The sequence below is a fragment of the Sorex fumeus genome, unplaced genomic scaffold, assembly GCF_029834395.1.
Source record: "Sorex fumeus unplaced genomic scaffold, SorFum_2.1 ptg000162l, whole genome shotgun sequence".
Lineage (NCBI taxonomy): Eukaryota > Metazoa > Chordata > Mammalia > Eulipotyphla > Soricidae > Sorex > Sorex fumeus.
The window spans coordinates 320787-339547 of NW_026606219.1; the positions used below are offsets into that span (position 1 = coordinate 320787).

Sequence of the window (18761 nt, forward strand, 5' to 3'; positions counted from 1 at the left end):
AAGCTTTGTACACAAGTGTGAAATACTTAATGTTTCATAATAATCTATGAGTGCTTTAATCTTTTGTATTTGTGTTTTCCTGGAAATCAGAATTTTAAGATGTCTTCTGGTTGATTTCTAATGTAAAGTGATCTTTTGCCCAGTGAACATACCTTGTAAGAGCTTTAATTGCGAGCATTTTTTAAGGCTTTTTGAGTATCTATGGAAGCATTGCAGAGTACAGTTTTTGTTAAGTGAGATTAAGATAAGGTCAGCACCATTTCTGCCTCCTCTCCAGTCTGGCTCTGCAGACACTCTCTGGGCCCTAGTGGTTGCCTCCTTTGACCCGACTGAGGATGCCTGGTGGCTCTGCTTAGTGACAGGCCTGACTCCTCATTTTGCTGCCTCTCTTTCGACTCCTCTTCACAGTTCTGTATGACTGTTCTGGTGGTCCCCGTATTTTGTACCACCCAACTTCCACCCTTTATGATTACTGGTCCCGGCGCGATGTTGCCACACCCCACCGTCCACCAGGAGCCTGTCACCGCCCTCACCATCTCTGCCCTGTTCACCCTTGGCCTTGCGGGCACCGGTACGTGCATCACCACCATGACCTCACAGCACTCTGGTTTAGCTACACTTCGTGTCGCCGTGGATACTGATTTAGAGCACCTTGAAAAATCCATCTCTCACCTCGAGGATTCGCTAACGTCGGAGATTGCCCTTCAAAACCACCCAGGACTGGACTTGCTCTTTATGAAAGAGGGGGGATTGTGTGCTGCCTTGGGGGAGGAGTGTTGCTTTTATGATAACCACAGTGGAGTGATTAAAAACTCCATGCTAGAACTAAGGGAAGGTTTGGAGCAGAGACACTGGCAACCTGAGCCTTCTAGCTCTGGGCGGGCCCTGCACACTCTACTTCCTTACTTGTTGCCACCCTTGAGTCCCCTGACTGCCCTTTTATTGATTGCTACAGTGGGCCCCTGCATTTTTAACCGAATTGTCGCTTTTGTTAGACAACAGATAGCTTCTCTATCTACCAACCCCATATAGGTGCACTATATTCGCCTGGCTATGGAAGATGCTAGGCTGTCGCAGGCCTCCGCTGGGTCAGTTGAGCTCCCCCGCCTGTCTATCGAATGGACCTTCCCGTCGCGGGAGTAGTGGCGTCGGACCCGCTCCCTGCACCCCCTTTTTTTCTTTTTGGAGCCCGTCAGTTGCAAGGCAAAGCACTGCAAGGGATGGCCCTGTGGTCAGTTTCCGACTCCCTGAGAGGCATGCTGGGTCTGCATGGAGGTTCCTCTGTCCCTGCCTTTTTCCACAATTCCCTTCTAGCAAGGAGAATTGAGGGATGGGCATCTCATCCTCCCCTCCACAAAACAGAGGTATGTTGCAATCTCGGGGGGACCCAGCCACTACCTCCCTGAATGAGGCTTTTATATAATATCGAAGGGGGAGATGTGGGAAGCCAAGAGCCCTCTCAAAGACCCTGGCCATGGTTCCCATGTTAGGAACTGCTTGGGACAGACATTGGTGACAGTCTCCCAGGACTTCCTGATCTCAGCAGATACCTGATCTATAGCCACACATCAGGCTGACAGCTTATCTGGCCTTATCTATAGTAACCTCCAGGATGCATCTACTCCCTAAGACCCTTTGATATACAAATGTAAAGCTCAGGATGCACCTACTGCCACAAGACCCTTTGATGTGCAAATGTCTACCTTGAATGTTAGATAAAGCTCTTGTTGCTGACCTTACCATATATGGTTATATTGCCTCTGCTCCTGACTGAGCTGCCCAGACCCTATATAAACAGCCTGTATACCTCAATAAAGCCTGTCCCTTTTTCTCTCTGTTTCTAAACTGTACTCTGTCTCTGTGTCTCGTGTTCATTCGGTTGGTCCCTCCTTGCACCATCGGATCACTCCTCGGGCCACTTCTGCGGGCCGGAGAGTGGTTACCGGGGCCCCCTGCAACATCCGACAAGGGGTTGATATCAATGATATACAAGGTTAAACTCCACAAGAAGAAATCACCCAACCCCATCAAAAAATGGGGTGAGGAAATGAACAGAAACTTTCACAAAGAAGAAATTCGAATGGCAAAAAGGCACATGAGAAAATGCTCTACATCACTAATCATCAGAGAGATGCAGATCAAAACCACAATGAGATATCATTTCACACCACAGAGACTGGCCCACATCCACAAGAACAAAAGCAACCAATGCTGGCACGGATGTGGTGAAAAGGGACCCTCCTTCACTGCTGGTGGGAATGCCGGCTGGTCCAACCCTTTTGGAAAACAGTATGGACGACTCTCAAAAAATTAGAATTTGATCTGCCATTTGTCCCAGCTATAGCACTCCTGGGAATATATCCCAGAGAGGCAAAAAGGTATAGTCGAAGTGACATCTGCAATAGTTTGTTCATTGCAGCACTCTTTACAATAGCCAGAATCTGTAAAAAACCTGAGTGCCCAAGAGCAGATGACTGGTTAAAGAAACTTTGGTACAGTTACACAATGGAGTACTATGTAGCTGTTAGAAAAGATGAAGTTATGAAATTTACATACAAGTGGTACTACATGGAAAGTATCATGTTAAGCGAAATGAGTCAGAAAGAGAGGGATAGACACAGAAAGATTGCATTCATCTGGGGAACATAAAGCAACAAAAAAGGAGACTAACACCCAGGAATGGCTGAGATTAGTACCACGAATTTTGCTCCATGAATGGAAGGCCAGCCACACATTCTAGGTGAAAAGGAAGCTCAGATAGAGAAGAGAGCACCAAATGAAGGGTGTTATGAGGACCCTCCCAGGGTGGGAGAAGCATGCTAAAAGTAGTCTATAGACCAAACATGATTGCCACTCAATGCCTCTCTTGCAAAACACAGTACCCAAAAGAAGAGAGAGAGAACAAGGGGGAATACCCTGCCACAGAGGCTGGATGGGACGGGGGGTATGGAGGGTGGGGGGGAATGCTGGGACTCGTGGTGATGGATGACGGGCACTGGTGGAGGGATGGGCACTTGATCATTGTATAACTGAAACCCAAGCACAAAATTTGTAACCCTATAACTGTACCTCATGGTGTTTCACTAATAAAAAAAGAAAAAAAAAGAAAAAAAAACCTGTCCACCGGGAGACTCCCATGTCCAATGATCAGATTCGACCTTCTGGAACTGTGATTTACCATGGATGGTTTTGGTCGACATGACGAACTCAGATAGTCTCTCACCCTGTTCGTTCCATTCTAGGCCATTTGTCCCAATGTGGAGTTCTTTGGGCGATCTTCTTGGTCCTATCTTGGCATTAAAATCACCAACTATGATCTTGTAGAGGGTGTGGTCTTCTTTGTAGGACTTCTACAAGCTCCTTGTAGAATTTCTCTATTTCTTCTTCATCATAATTGGATGTTGGTGCGTAGATGACAAAGATAGAAACTAATGGCAGTGAGCCACATCTATTCAAGTGTAATCAGCCAATCCGGCATGTTAGGCATTCGAATGAATCAATGCTCAAGGCCAAGTTCATGTTGATGAGGACACCAACACCACCAACGCCTCTTTTGTCACATGTTCTGAGGAATAGCTCTTCTTCAGTACCAAAAACGGCGTGATATGATCAATGCCTTCTTGTCTTGGTCAATACGTTGGTGTCGTACTTGGTCTTCTGTGCTTGCACCATCAGGTCCTCGATGGATGCCTTTGATGCTAGTGTATGTGCATTGAAAGTACAGACAGTCATTTTAGTCTTTCTTTGTTTTGGCAGCCTAGTTTGGCCCTGATATTTTATCAGCCTCTCCTTACTCATCCTTCTTAACGCTGCCACATTGGAGGCTCTTTCAGGTCAGGGGAATGAGGCCCATTGTTTTTACTGTTTATTATTCTTACTTCAGTTTATTTCTCTTTTAACTCTTCTAACAAGTTCTTGTCCCTACTTAACAATATGCCATATCCGGTTTCTTTTACAAAGTGCAGAAGGAAGAACATACAAAGAGCAAAAGAATTGAATTGATAAAGATATATTTGGATATTAGTGACCTCCGTATGTGGCAGATTGAAATATTGATTCTTTCTGTCTTTCACACTTTCATGGTTTCCTTGTAGATGCCTCTGGCAGTGCCTATGACACAATTCTCTCCAAATAAGCAGTGCTTCTTTTTCAAGTAATTAATATACTTCCATGCCCCCTGCACGCTTCCCCAACCTACTCCCATATTACACTTCTGTGTAGTTTTCCTTTGCTGAGGTCATCTTGCTGCTAGCAGAAAGGCATCTTCCCAAAGTAACACAGTCCTTTTACAGCCAAAGGGTCCACATCTGCTTTGTGGATTATGCGAATGTGTTATGTTGGGAGATGGAGCCTGAACCATCTTTTCACTCCAGTGCAGCCTGTTCTTAGATGCCACACCTCCACTCACCTATTACTGATAGATTTTCTCAGAAACAAGTCAGGTGCAAAGTCCTCCAATGGATTTCGATTATGCAGGTTGTCTCCTTGAAATCGTTCTTAGTAGATTATCCATGAAGCAAGCATACTTCTCCTTACCCTATTCTCAAGAATTGCTTACTTTACTTGCTATTGTTGGAGAAATAAAAAGCCACAGCATTACAGTAGCTTGCTCTGAAGAAATTTTTGTCCTTAGCATCTTTAGTCCTTTTCTGTTTGTTTGTTTGTTTGGTTGGTTGGTTGGTTGTTGGTTGCTTTGGGTTTTGAGGACATACAAATGGTACTAAGGGGTTCCTCCTGGATCTGTGCTCAGGGATCACTCCTGGCAGAGCTCTGGGGATCATATGTAATGCCAAAGATTGAACCAGGGTTGCCGGCATGCAGTACAATTGCCTTACCTGTTGTATTATACATAACATCCTGGTATTATACATATTTAAAGAGTTTAATTTCTCTTCACTAGTCTTCTCTTTTGCCTCTTCTACTTCTGGGACACCTATAATTCTGAAATTATTCCTCTTGATATTATTTCTAATTTCTCCTATGTTCTCTTTCTTTTTTCTCATTCTCTTTCACATTTCCTCTTCTTTTACGGTGTATTTATTTATAAAATCTGTATTGAAACCCTAAAAAAATAAAATAAATAGCTAGATGATAAAATGTAATGTAGTAAAAGGAGGATTCCCAGATCACTCTTGACCTTACAGCGTGGGAAGGAAAAGGACAGAGAAGGAAAGAAATCAAAACATGAGAAAAGGAAATAATGGGGAACAGGGCTCAGACCTTTAGTTATATTGATGATATGGGAGATCAGTATAGTTATATATCCATAGCACAGACTCAGCAACATTATAAAAATGAGGTCTAAGATTTGCTGAACTTTATAAGGTGCTTGTCAAAGTGGCAGTTGTGGGGGGCCAATTTGGGGGTGATGGAGTGTGGGAACCCTGGTGGAGGGAAGTTGACAGTGGTGGTGGGATGGGATTGGTATAGAAATATTATACGCCTAAAACTCAACTATCAATAACTTTGTAGATAACGGTTCTTTTATTTAATGTTCTTTAACGATTCTTTGATGTATTTAGAAAATTACTAAAAATTTATAAAAATTTCTAAAAACATCAAAGAGCTAGCCACACCAATATCTTTGTAGGTATAGTTCCAGAATCTATAGATTCAATTTGGTAAAAACTAAAGGACAGCAAAATAAACAGTTATATAAGACTTTTAGAAAACAGTTTACTTCTCAAGTATGTAAACACTGTGAACAGATCTTGTTCACTGGTGAGCACCTGAGCCAGGCGTTTGCAGAATTCCTGGCTATCACAACGTCAACAACAATAACAGAGATGCGGTATGGATAAAGAAAAAAGAGTGTAATGACCCTGTAAAGCTACTTAGTTCTTATCTTCATCTTATGCTTGATAAAACCAAGGCACATAGAAGCAGTTTTATGTGCCACTTGTAAAATGTTCATAGCTAAGTATATTACTCTGCTCTTTTGAAAGATCCTTTCATCAGATGTTCCTTTTATGTTGACAGTTTGCCAAGAATTTTAAAAAGTGAGGAGGGTACTTGCCTTGCAAGCAGCAGAACCAGATTTGATCCCCAGTACACATGTGGTCTCCAGAGCCCACCAGGAGTAATCTTAGAGCACAGAACCAGGGGTAACTCCTGAACACTGTGCATTGTGACCTTAAAATAATAAAACAATGCAAGACTTAAAACCATGAGTCAGAAAGAGAGTGATAGACATAGACAGATTACATTCATCTGGGGAACATAAAGTAACAAAATAGGAGACTAACACCCAAGAGTGGCCGAGATTAGTACCAGGAGTTTTGCTCCATGGCTTGGAGCCAGCCACACATTCTAGGGGAAAAGGGAGCTCAGATAGAGAAAGGAGCACCAAATAAAGGGTGTTGGGAGGATCCTCCCAGGATGGGAGAAGCATGCTGAAAATAGACTATAGACCAAACATGATTGCCACTCAATGCCTCTTTTGCAAACCACAACACCCAGAAGGAGAGAGAGAACAAAAGGGAATAGAGGCAGGTTGGGATGGGGGTTGGGGGGCAGGAGGGATACTTGGACCCGTGGTGGTGGAAAATGGGTACTGGTGGAGGCATGGGTGTTTGATCATTGTACAATTGAAACCCAAGCACAAAAATTTGTAAATCTACAATTGTACCTCATGGTGTTTCACTAACAAAAATTTTTTAAAAAATGTAAATGATAGAGAATGGGCACTGGTGGAGGGATGGGTACTGGATCATTGTATAACTGAAACCCAAGCACAAAAATTTGTAAGTCTACAACTGCACCTCATGGTGTTTCATTAATAAAAATCAAAAAAAGAACAGTGGCTTTGATTAAAAACCTGTTAAATATGTTCTCGTTCAGATTTTTAAAGACCCTATGATTTTGACCAGATTCAACTATATTTTCCACTATTAAATAGTTTTTACTCCAAAAATGTTTATTTTCTTCAATTTTTTCTGTTTCTATAAGATTATAATTTAATTAATTTGATCTATGAATGTGGTGGGTTATATTAATAAATTTTCTAATATTGAACTATTTTTGCATTCCTGCACTAAATTCTACAAGGTTGAGAAACGTTTTAAATTAACTCAAATTAAACCAATACTTAACTTTGAGTTTTTCAGTTTTCGTTAATATTAAGACAAATCTTAAATTCTAATTTCCTTGTGCAGTTCTCTTATTTTGGTATGCTATGTACATAAAATAGAGTGAATCTTTTACCACTTTTTCTAGTTTCTGAAATTGTATTTATTGAAGTATACCTATCCTTGAGCATTTGACAATAAACACCTACAGAAATATCCTTTTTCATGGCCTTTTTCATGGCAAGATTTGGTGGTGGAAAGGGCAATGTCAGGAATCAAACTCAGAGCTTCTGGGCTGGAGCAATAGCACAGTGGCTAGGGTGTTTGCCTTGCACGCAGCCGACCAGGGTTTGATTCCCAGCATCCCATATAGTCCCCCGAACACTGCCAGGTGTAATTCCTGAATGCATGAGCAAGGAGTAACCCCTGTGCATCGCCAGATGTGACCCAAAAAAGCAAAAAACAAACAAAAAACTCAGAGCCTCATACATCTAAGATCTGGGCTCTTACTGAGCTGCATCTCCTGACTCTGGGCAAGACTTTTGATTGCAGAGTGAATTATCTAATAATCATATATGTAATTGCTAATTTATTTGCTCTCTGTATCCTCTGGTCATTTTTACAGCAATCAAATTCCATCTCAGATTTCAGATTTACTGACAGTATTCTCTTTTTCTTTCTCTCACTTTTTGATTTTTGGGTAATGCCCTGCTGTGCTCAGTGTTTATTCCTCACTCTGACTTCAGGAATCACTCCTATTGGGGTGGGGTTCAGGTACTATATGAGTGCTAAGAATATGAACTTGGATCAGTCATACGCAAGACAGGTACCCTACCCACCATACTATCAGTCCAGTCTTCAGGTAGTATTCCCTTTGCTCCCTACCATCTCTTCCCTATGAGGCCTAAGAGGATTTCCAAAGTATTGATTTTTAATTTTTAAAATGCTATTCTTTACTGATTTTAGCAGTAAACTTAATAAATTTTATTTACATATACCATTGACTGCACATTTTTAGAGTGATAGCTTGCTACACGTACATATTATTTTTTATTCTCATGCTTTTTAATTCATATTAATAAATACTGCACTGTAGCACTGTAGCACTGCCCTCCCATTGTTCATCGATTTGCTCGAGCAGGCACCAACAACGTCTAACAACAAATTGTGAGACTTGCTGTTACTGTTTTTGGCATATCGAATACGTCACGGGGAGCTAATAAATAAAAAAGTACAAATATTTTAATTCATAATAAAAATAAGAATAGCAGTAAGAACAGGATGAAGGTATATAAAGTCTTAGTTACTTGATTTATTTGTGAAAAACAGCACAGTTTTCACATGAAGGTAAATCTGTTAAATGATTGAGTGCAACTGACAGTTGTGGAAATTGATAACATACGTTTTCAGTCACACTACTATCATTTATTCCTCCTGAAAAATATAATACATTTCTTTAATTTAAAAATTTTTTGAATAACTGAATTATAAAGTTACAAAGATATTTATGAGTGAATTTAAGGCATATATTTTTCCAACTTCAATCCCTTCACCACTGCCAACTATCCTCCCCCAGTGTCCCAAGTTTCCCTCCTGCCCCTCAACCTGCCTCTATAGCAATCACTTTTCCTCTCCCCCATTGTCTTATTGGTCCTTCTCTAACTTATCTCCCCCACCGCAGTCCCAATGCCAGCCTTTTTATTGAAGACCAGTTCTCCTGCTCTTCGCTTCTACAGCCATTGGGCATTTGATATTCCCTTCAATGTTTCTTTATGTACACAATGAGATACTGCTCAGCGACACAAATTTTTCTTAACTCACCAGGGAAAAAGTTTTTGAAGCCAAGGGTGAAACGGACATAGAAATCAACTGACAGCCTCAACTTCTTCACTAGAAGAGTCATTTTACCAGGACCAGATAATACAGTGGTTAAGACACTTGCCTTGCAATCCCTGGAACCATATATAGTCCCCTGAGCCCAGCAGGAATGATCCCTGAGTATGGACCCAGGAGTAAGCCCTGAGCACCTCAAGTGTGGTCCTGAAACCAAATAACAAGAGTAAGATATTGACACCAATTCAATTAGTTTTTAAGTGAATAATGTATTTGTCCTTTGGATAAATATGAATATTTTATTATTATATATAATTTATTGCTTATTTTACTTTCTTGTACATCTATATGGTCCTTTATTTTTATTAACACACCATGCTTTAGAATACTGTAAATATTTATGTTTCAGGAGTACAATGCTGCTACACCATACCCACCACAAGTATTTCAGATAATCCTATCAATTTAGTTTTATTTATTTTTCTTTATCATAACTTCATGTTTGGTATTTTCTGCAACATTTACAATAGTGTTGAGGCCTATAATTTTGGGTTTTTTTCATTTCTTCAACAATCATTATTATTAATTTGCTTTTCTTATTGAACCACCGTGAGATACAGTTACAAAGCTTTCAAGTTTGAGATTATGCCATTCAATGATCAAGCATCCATTCCTCCACCAGAGCAAACTTTCCATCACCAATGTCCCCATTATCCACCTCCCCTCCACCCCAATCCTTACTCTGCCTCTATGGTACACAATTGCTCAGATACTCTTTCTCTATTTTGGGGCATTATATTTTGCTCTAATTTTCCCAACACCATTCACGCCTGCCTTCCTGGGACAGACACTCGATCATTTATTTTCTATTGCACATTTTGCATATCATAAAAGGTTGCACAACTGCTCATGCAGCCGTATGTTTCTAAAATTCTAATATTATAAATGGTTGGGTTCCAGAGACATCTCTGTAGGGAGCTATTCCATTTTGGGATTCAACTGGGAGTTTCTGGGCCTGGGTTGTTGATGCGCCAAGATGGCACCCGGGTACGGATTGTGGGCATGACTTCTGGCATCAGGAGTGGATGGGAAGCCAGGATGAGACTGCTCATTTGGTTTGGAGATTTAGTCCTGAAACCTACATACCAGAGCCTTGCTTGTGTAAGCTCATGATCACCAGGATTCCATCTGGAGAAGGTGGGGAGACTGCACTTGCTCCATCTGGGGTGCCCCAGAGAAATCAACTTGGTCTGGGGCCCTATGAAATCTCCCATGCTGTGGTGCCCTCTGGGAATCATTACAGCTGTATGTGCCAAGATGAGGCCTATAATTTTGATGTGCAGTTACTGCATATTATTTATTTTCAAATAAGCAGTAGTTATGCAAATATTTTGTATTAATCTTTATAATTTGCATACAACTTAAAAATCATTTAGAATTTTCAGCTATAGAAGATTTAGCTTACATAACTATTACTTTCTTTATCACACCTTGTTACTTAACTTTATTTACCATAACTTTATTTACCAACAATACCATTGTTTGCAACATGTTTATATAAACTTAAACAGGTGAGCCATGTAATAACCTATAATTATTTACCTTTTCCTCATAACATTTTATTTTCTTTGATTAATAATTAGTTTTATTCTTTCATTTGGGCTGGAGCGATAGCACAGTGGGTAGGGCGTTTGCCTTGCATACAGCCAACATGGCTGACCTGAGTTCGATTCCTCCGCCCCTCTCGGAGAGCCCGGCAAACTACCAAGAGTATCTTGCCCTCACAGTAAAGCCTGGCAAACTACCCGTGACGTATTCGATATGTCAAACAGAGTAACAACAAAGTCTCACAATGGAGACATTACTGTGCCTGCTCGAGAAAATAGATGAACAACAGGAGGACAGTGACAGTGACAGTGATTCTTTCATTTGCTTCTTCTCTATGTTGCCAGTTCAACTTGAACACTCCTTTACCAGCTGTCTAAAGTGACTCCCAGAGCTATAACATGCTGCATCCATGTAACCTCTAGGTTTTTATTGAGCCCTTTATCTGCCCTTTTATAGGTAGACTATTCTCAATTCTGCTTGCATAACCAGCACTAAAACATCTCTTTTTTCAATCTAGTATGAATTTCCTGAACTCTGCATTGTTTGGATTGCATGTTTGCACACTCACATATGTGTCTCTGTGTGTTTATTTGATATTTCCTCTTTCTATGTTTAGTTTGGGATAAAGTTCAAGAATGAGCATTCCTTTCTCTCATACTTTTTTTATAGGGACCACAGCCAGTGGTAATGAGGGTCCCAAGGCCAGTTTTTGGTCCAGCAGTGCTTGGGAACCCCCAGGGACATACTTGGTGGTTTCTAGTAACAGGGCTCAAAAGGAAAATGCCCAACAGTATTTGTGTGCTATGCAATGATGAGGGTGGAAGTTGGGTCTCATATATATATATATTTTAAAAATTTTTTTATTAGTGAAACACAATGAGGTACAGTTGTATATTTACAATTTTTTGTGCTTGGGTTTGATTATACAATGATCAGATACCCATCCCTCCACCAGTGCCCATTTTCCAACACCATGGATAATATCCCCCCCACCCCCATTCCCCCACCCCCACCCCCGACTCTGTGGAAAGGCAATTCCCTGTGTTCTCTCTCTCCTTTTGGGTGTTGTGGTCTGCAAAAAAGGCATTGAGTGGCAAACATGCTCAGTCCATAGTCTACTTTCGACACGCATCTCCCCTCCTGGGAGGATCCTCCAAACATCCTTTATTTGGTGCTCCCTTCTCTATCTGAACTGCCCTTTCCTCTAGAATGCTCGACTGGCCACTAAGCTATGGAGTAATCCTCCTGGTGCTGATCTCAGCTATTCTTGGGTATTAATCTCATATTTTGTTACTTTATATCCCCCAGATGAATGCAATCTTTCTATGTCTATCCCTCTATTTCTGACTCATTTCGCTTAGCATGATACTTTCCATGTTGTACCACTTGTATGTAAATTTCATGACTTCATCTATTCTAACAGCTACATAGTACTCCATTGTGTAGATGTACCAAAGTTTCTTTAACCAGTCATCTGTTCTTGGGCATTCAGGTTTCTTCCAGTTTCTGGCTATTGTAAAGAGTGCTGCAATGAACAAACAGGTGCAGATGTCACTTCGACTATACATTTATCTCTCTCTGAGATATATTCCCAGGAGTGGTATTCCTGGGTCAAATGGGAGCTCAATTTCTAATTTTTTGAGAATCGTCCATACTGTTTTCCAGAAGGGCTGAACCAGTCGACATTCCCACAAAGAGTGAAGGAGTGTGTCCCATTCTCACCACATCCGTGCCAGCATCGGTTGCTTTTGTTCTTTTGAATGTGGGCCAGTCTCTGAGGTGTGAGATGGAATCTCATTGTGGTTTTGATCTGCATCTCCCTGATGATTAATGATGTAGAGCATTTTCTCATGTGCTTTTTTGCCATTCGGATTTCTTCTTTGAGAAAGTTTCTGTTCATTTCATTGCCCCATTTTTGGATGGGGTTGGATGTTTTCTTCTTGTGGAGTTTAACCAGTATTTTGTACATCCTGGATATCAACCCCTTGTCAGATGTGTATTTGGTGAATATCCTTTCCCATTCTGTAGACTGTCTTTGTATTTTGGTCACTGTTTCTTCGGAGGTGCAGAAGCTTCTTAGTTTAAGATAGTCCATTTATCTATCTCTGTTTTCACTTGCTCGGCCAGTGGCGTGGCATCTTTAAAGATACCATTAGCTTCAATGTCATGGAGGTTTTTTGCCAACTTTATCTTCAATGTACCTTATGGTTTCTGGTCTGATGTTGAGGTCTTTAATCCATTTTGATCTTACTTTTGTACATGGTGTTCGGCAGAGTTCTGAGCCTATACTTTTGCATGTAGCCATCCAGTGATGCCAACACAATTTATTAAAGAGGCTTTCCTTACTCCACTTCACATTACTTGCACCTTTATCAAAGATTAGATGAGTATATGATTGAGGGGAGATGTCAGTGTATTCAACCCTGTTCCATTGGTCTGCAGTTCTGCCTTTGTTCCAGTACCATGCTATTTTAATTATTACTGCTTTGTAGTACAGTTTGAAGTTCGGGAGGTTGATTCCTCCCATTTTCTTTTTCCCAAGAATTGCTTTAGCTATTCGTGGGGGCTTATTGTTCCATATAAATTTCAGGAGTGTTTGCTCCATTTCTTTGAAGAATGTCATGGGTATCCTTATAGGGATTGCATTGAATTTATACAATGCTTTCGGTAGTATTGCCATTTTGACAATGTTAAGTCTCCCGACCCATGAGCAGGGTATATCTTTCCATTTCCTCATGTCCTCTTTTATTTCCTGAAGTAGCGTTTTGTAGTTTTCTTTGTACAGGTCCTTTACTTCCTTAGTTAAGCTGATTCCTAGGTACTTGATTTTCTGGGGCACAATTGTGAACGGGATTGTTTTTTGTTGTTGCTTTCTTCTCTCTCACTGTTTGCGTATAGGAAAGCCATGGACTTTTGGGTATTGATTTTATAGCCTGCAACTTTACTATACGAGTCTATTGTTTCTAGGAGTTTTTTGGTGGAGGTTATTGGGTTCTCTAAGTAGAGTATCATATCATCTTCGAATAGGGAGAGCTTGATTTCTTCCTTTCCTACCTGAATGCCCTTAATATCTTTTTCCTGCCTAATCGCTATTGCAAGTACTTCCAGTACTATATTGAACAGCAGTGGAGAGAGTGGGCATCCCTGTCTCGTCCCTGGTCTTAGAGGGAAGGCTCTCAGTTTTTCCCCATTGAGGGTGATGCTTGCTGTAGGCTTGTGGTACATGGCTTTAATTATGTTGAGGAAGGTCCCCTCTATACCCATTTTGGTAGGGTTTTCATCCTAAAGGGGTGCTGGATCTTATCAAATGCTTTCTCTGCATCTATTGATATGATCGTATGCTTTTTATCTTTTCTTTTGTTGATATGGTGGATTATGTTGATGGATTTCCGAATGTTAAACCATCCTTGCATCCCTGGGATGAATCCTACTTGGTCATGGTGTATGATCTTTTTGATGAGTAGTTGGATTCTATTTGCTAGTAGTGTGTTGAGGATCTTTGCATCTGTGTTCATCAGGGATATCGGCCTGTAATTCTCTTTCTTTGTGGTATCTCTGTCTGCTTTTGGTATCAGTGTGATATTTGCTTCGTAGAAACTGTTCAGAAGTGTTTTTGATATTTCAATTTCGTGGAAAAGCTTAAAGAGGATTGGGATTAAGTCCACTTTAAAGATTTGGAAGAATTCACTGGTGAATCCATCCGGGCCAGGACTTTTGTGCTTGGGGAGACTTTTTATTACCATTTCAATTTCCTTGATGGTGATAGGTCTGTTCAGTTATTCCAGGTCATCTTGATTCAGCCTTGGGAGTCTGTAGGAGTCTAGGAATTTATCCATTTCCTCGAGGTTTTGATGTTCCGTGGCATAAAGCTTCTCAAAGTACTCCCTGAGGTGTGGGAAGCTAAGAGCCCTCTCAAAGACCCTGGCCATGGTTCCAATGTTAGGAACTTCTTGGGACAAACATTGTTGACAGTCTCCCAGGACTTCATGATCTCAGTGGATACCTGATCTATAGCCACACATTAGGCTGACAGCTTATCTGGCCTTATCTATAGGAACCTCCAGGATGCATCTACTCCCTAAGACCCTTTGATATACAAATGTAAAGCTCAGGATGCACCAACTGCCACAAGACCCTTTGATGTGCAAATGTCTACCTTGAATGTTAGGTAAAGCTCTTGTTGCTGACCTTACCATATATGGTTATATTGCTTCTGCTCCTGACTGAGCTGCGCAGACCCTATATAAATAGCCTGTATCCCTCAATAAAGCCTGTCCCTTTTCCTCTCTTTTTCTATTTCTAAACTGTACTCTGTCTCTTGTGTCTCATGTTCATTCGGTTGGTCCCTCCTTGCACCATCAGATCAATCCTCGGGCCACCTCCGCGGGCCGGAGAGTGGTTACCGGGGCCCCCTGCAACTGGCGCCCAACGTGGGGCGGTGTCTAGGAGATGACCTCCGAACTCCCCTCCAGGAAGCAGGAAGCAGCGGCCGCTGGGACGCACAGAAAGGTGAGTGTGTGCCTAATCAAAATCCCCACCTCATGATCGAGGCCGAGGGGGCAGCATCAGGGGAGAATTGAGTGTTCAGTCTCATATATGAGGTATATGAGACGGTCACTGGGTTGGATAAGGCCACCCTGCGCTCCTTTGTTGTGTCCTTTGTGGAATGTGTGTATGAGTGAATGAGTGGTCAGAGGCTTCCTCGCTTCTGATTCGAGTCTGTGGTTCCAAGGCTGGGCACCCTTAAGGTTCCTGAAAAGGCCACGGAATCTGGTTGGGCTGCCTGTGGTTCCAAAGGAAACATCCGCCTTTCTCTTTCCCTATGGCTGTTTCCCACTGGCTAGACAAGCAACTGAGTGGGCCCCTTTGTTGGGCCTCCCCCATGTCTTGCGTCTGTTTTTCCCAGGTATTCACGCGGGGCTTCAGCCTTCCAGTGACCCATCTCCTGTCTCGTCTCTATTCATGTTTTTCTTTTCTGCCTTCTAGTCCTTCTGTCTGTGTCACAATTGAGTGTTCAGTCTCATATGAGGTATATGAGACGGTCACTGGGTTGGATAAGGACCCCCCTGTGCTCCTTTGTTGTGTCCTTTGTGGAATGTGTGTGTGAGTGAATGAACGGTCAGGGGTGTCCTCGCCTCTGATTCGGTTTGTGGTTCCACGGCTGGGCACCCTTAAGGTCCCAAAAAAGGCTACGGAACCCGGTTGGGCTGCCTGCGTATCCACAGGAAACATATGGTCTATGGTGGTGCTGACTTAGACATCAGCCGCAAGTCACCTTTGGCTGATCCACTACGGCTAAGTTTCCCATTGGCCAGGCAAGCAACTGAGTGGGCCCCTTTGTTGGGCCTCCCCCATGTCTTGCGTCTGTTTTTCCCAGGTATTCACGCAGGGGACAGCCTTCCAGTGACCCATCTCCTGTCTCGTCTCTCTTTATGTCTTGTCTGCCTTCTATTTCTTTCATCTGTCTTACTCCTTCTCTCCTTCCTATATTTCTCCTTCCTATATTCATGTGTAAGCAAGAAGGAATTGTTCGTGGTTTAAAGAACTCCCTTAAACACTGAGGAATCTAGGTAAAGAAAAAGGACCTTGTCAATTTCTTTCTTCTTCTTGAAAATGTGTGTATAAGAAAGGTAGGGGCTGCGACTGTCTTCAATCCCCATCTCGGCCTTTTCCTACTGGCAATGAAACTTAGAGACCTTCTTAAAGGGCTAAGGCCCTTCTGCTCCACAGTCCCCGGCCCTTCTCGGCCTCCCTCTATCCCCTCCCCCTCTATCAGCCCAAATGTGTTTCAGGTGGCCCAGTTAGTGGGAATATCTCTCTCCCTCTCACTCTCTCATTTCCTGGCGTTTCCTCCCTGCAGGCACGGGTTGAGCACTTAAAAACCACTAGGGCGCTCGCCGCTTGAAGTCTCCCGTGACAGGATGAGGGGGACACAGCCGCGATTCCCAGAATAAAGTCGCATCCCCCGCAGAAGAAAAACTGTGCAACGTAAGGTACTCGTCAGTTAAGCACATTCACATCCCCAGATTTGAAAACGCCACCTTTCTCTTTCCCTCTCTCTCCATCCTCCTTTCTTAGGACCTTGGGAAATTCGCTTAGCAAAAGGGAACTCTTTGTTGTGGGTCTTAGGGACTCTCTCAAGGTTCCAGTTACTAGCATTACAGAGTAGCTTTGTCATGTTAAATAAAAAAAAAACCAACTTGGGAGTGCCTGAATAATTTCTATCTGACCCTTGGCCCAGGAGAGGTCCCCGGAGCCTTGTGGATTGTAGGGCATTTTTGAATCGGATATAGAGGATGCTGTGAAATTCAGAGGCCTTCTTAAAGGTAAAGGTAAAGGCCCTCCCGTTGATCGTCGATTTGCTCGAGCGGGCCCAGTAACGTCTCCATTGGAGACTTTGTTGTTACTGTGTCTGGCATATCGAATACTCTCTGTAGCTTGCCGGGCTCTCCGAGAGGGGCGGAGGAATCGAACTCGGGTCGGCCATGTTGGCCGCTTGTAAGGCGAATGCCCTACCGCTGCGCTCGCTTCGGCAGCACATATACTAAAATTGGAACGATACAGAGAAGATTAGCATGGCCCCTGCGCAAGAGGCCTTCTTAAAAGAGAAAAATCTCTTGGGCCTCCTCTCCCGTGAAGAAGTCCATGTCCCAGTACCCCTCAGTTACTATCCTCATGTCTGTTTCTGAGGCTAATGTTCCTCGTTTATACCCAGTTCTTAAGGACAATCCCACAGATCCACCCTTTGCTCCCCACCATGACTCCCTTTCTGTCCTATCCCCAGAGGATGAGGCAGACCTCCAGCAGGAGGCTGCCCGATATCAAGAGCCCAAATGGCCCCCACACCTCCCTACCCTAAAATGTATTTGCAAGAGAAAATTGACCTCTTTTTGGCTCCAGAATTCCAGAGTTATGCACTGCTAATTAGTAACTTGATCTGGAAAACCTGGCGACAGGAGAAGACTTGGAAGAACTGAAACCCCGAAGGTGAAAATCACGTACACGCCCTTTGGGCAAATTCGGATATCTCTGTGTGACTGGTGAGTGTGGTGCGCACCCCTGTAAGTGGAGGACCGGTCCGAACGAGTGTAGGAGTGTGATCTGTGCGTGTGTTCCTAGTGTGTGTATTGCCTTAATATCTTTCTCCTAGTTCTGCTTGTTAAGATTGTTTGACATGGTTCAGAATGGATCGACCCCCAAGGCTTTAATTCTTAACCACATCTCTGAGATCCACAGGAAAGCTCAGGATCTGGGCTTGAGGGTCAAGAAAGGTAAGTTAGGCGTTTATTGTTCATCAGAATGATCTTCCTTTGGTGTGGATTGGCCCCCACAAGATTCCTTCTCAACAAATCATGTGGCTACAGTAAAAGAGGTAATCTGTAGAAAATCTACTGTGAAGGTACACTCCCCTGGAAATCTCTAGGGGGCATGGGGAAGGAATGTGATGACCTCTGTGTGAATGGTCTCTGCAAAGAGGCACCCCTCCTTTGTCTGTTTTGCTTCACCCTCCACTAGGAGGAAGCCCACTAGTGAGAAAGACTCTGGGAAACTAAGGCAGGCCAATTTCCAGGTTTAAGATCCTTTTCCCCACCCAGGTCTAACTAGAAGATAGAGGTCAATTGAAATGCTAATGAAGGCAGTTCAGAAAAAAAGAAAAAGAAGGGGTAAAAGGCCAAAGTAAAGGCCAATTTACAGGGGGTTAGAATCCCCTGGGAAAGGCCAAAGTGACAGACCTGGAAAAAAGTTTTGCCAAGGAACCATCCTTTTTTTTAATATAGATTATTGCTTGCAATTAGAAAAACATCCTAGGAGCCTTCAGCTAGGTAGTTTAGATAAAGAGTATCTTGTTGACCCCCGTAACACCATGTGGCCTGAGTATAGTGGGGAAAGATAGTCAGTGAATGGCAGTTTGCATTACCAGATCATTTTGGAGAAAGATCTTTGCAGGTAAAGAAAAGAAATAGGAATATCAAAGCAGAGGAGGCAGGAAAATGCAAGATCTTATGATTTACTGTCATCAGAAACAAAGAAGTGTGTAACTAAGGAGCCTATCCCCATGTCTGATAAGAATCTCCCTGCCTCAGAATTAGCCTTGGCCAAAAAATGGCAACATCTTTGTGATAATTTATTTTGCCAGTTTATACCAACAAGCGCTTTCCTGACCCATTTTTAACAGCAGGAGACTGGCTGTTTAGGCTGGGAAATGGGGAGCAGTGGTCCCAATCTGATAAGGTTTCTTTGCCCTGGGGACTG

The 18761-nt window shown here is 42.5% G+C and overlaps 1 protein-coding gene and 1 non-coding gene across 2 annotated transcripts in view; both read left to right on the forward strand.

The window, feature by feature from the left end:
• Positions 1-486: 486 nt before the first annotated feature.
• Positions 487-18761, forward strand: part of ZNF674 (zinc finger protein 674) — a 30350-nt gene continuing 12075 nt past the window's right edge. The window contains 1 exon segment of the mRNA XM_056107357.1: positions 487-689. Within this exon segment, the coding sequence (XP_055963332.1) occupies positions 487-689 (203 nt within the window).
• On the forward strand, positions 17029-17133 carry LOC130016641 (U6 spliceosomal RNA). The gene has a single exon (XR_008791247.1). It is a non-coding gene; the product is annotated as a U6 spliceosomal RNA (small nuclear RNA).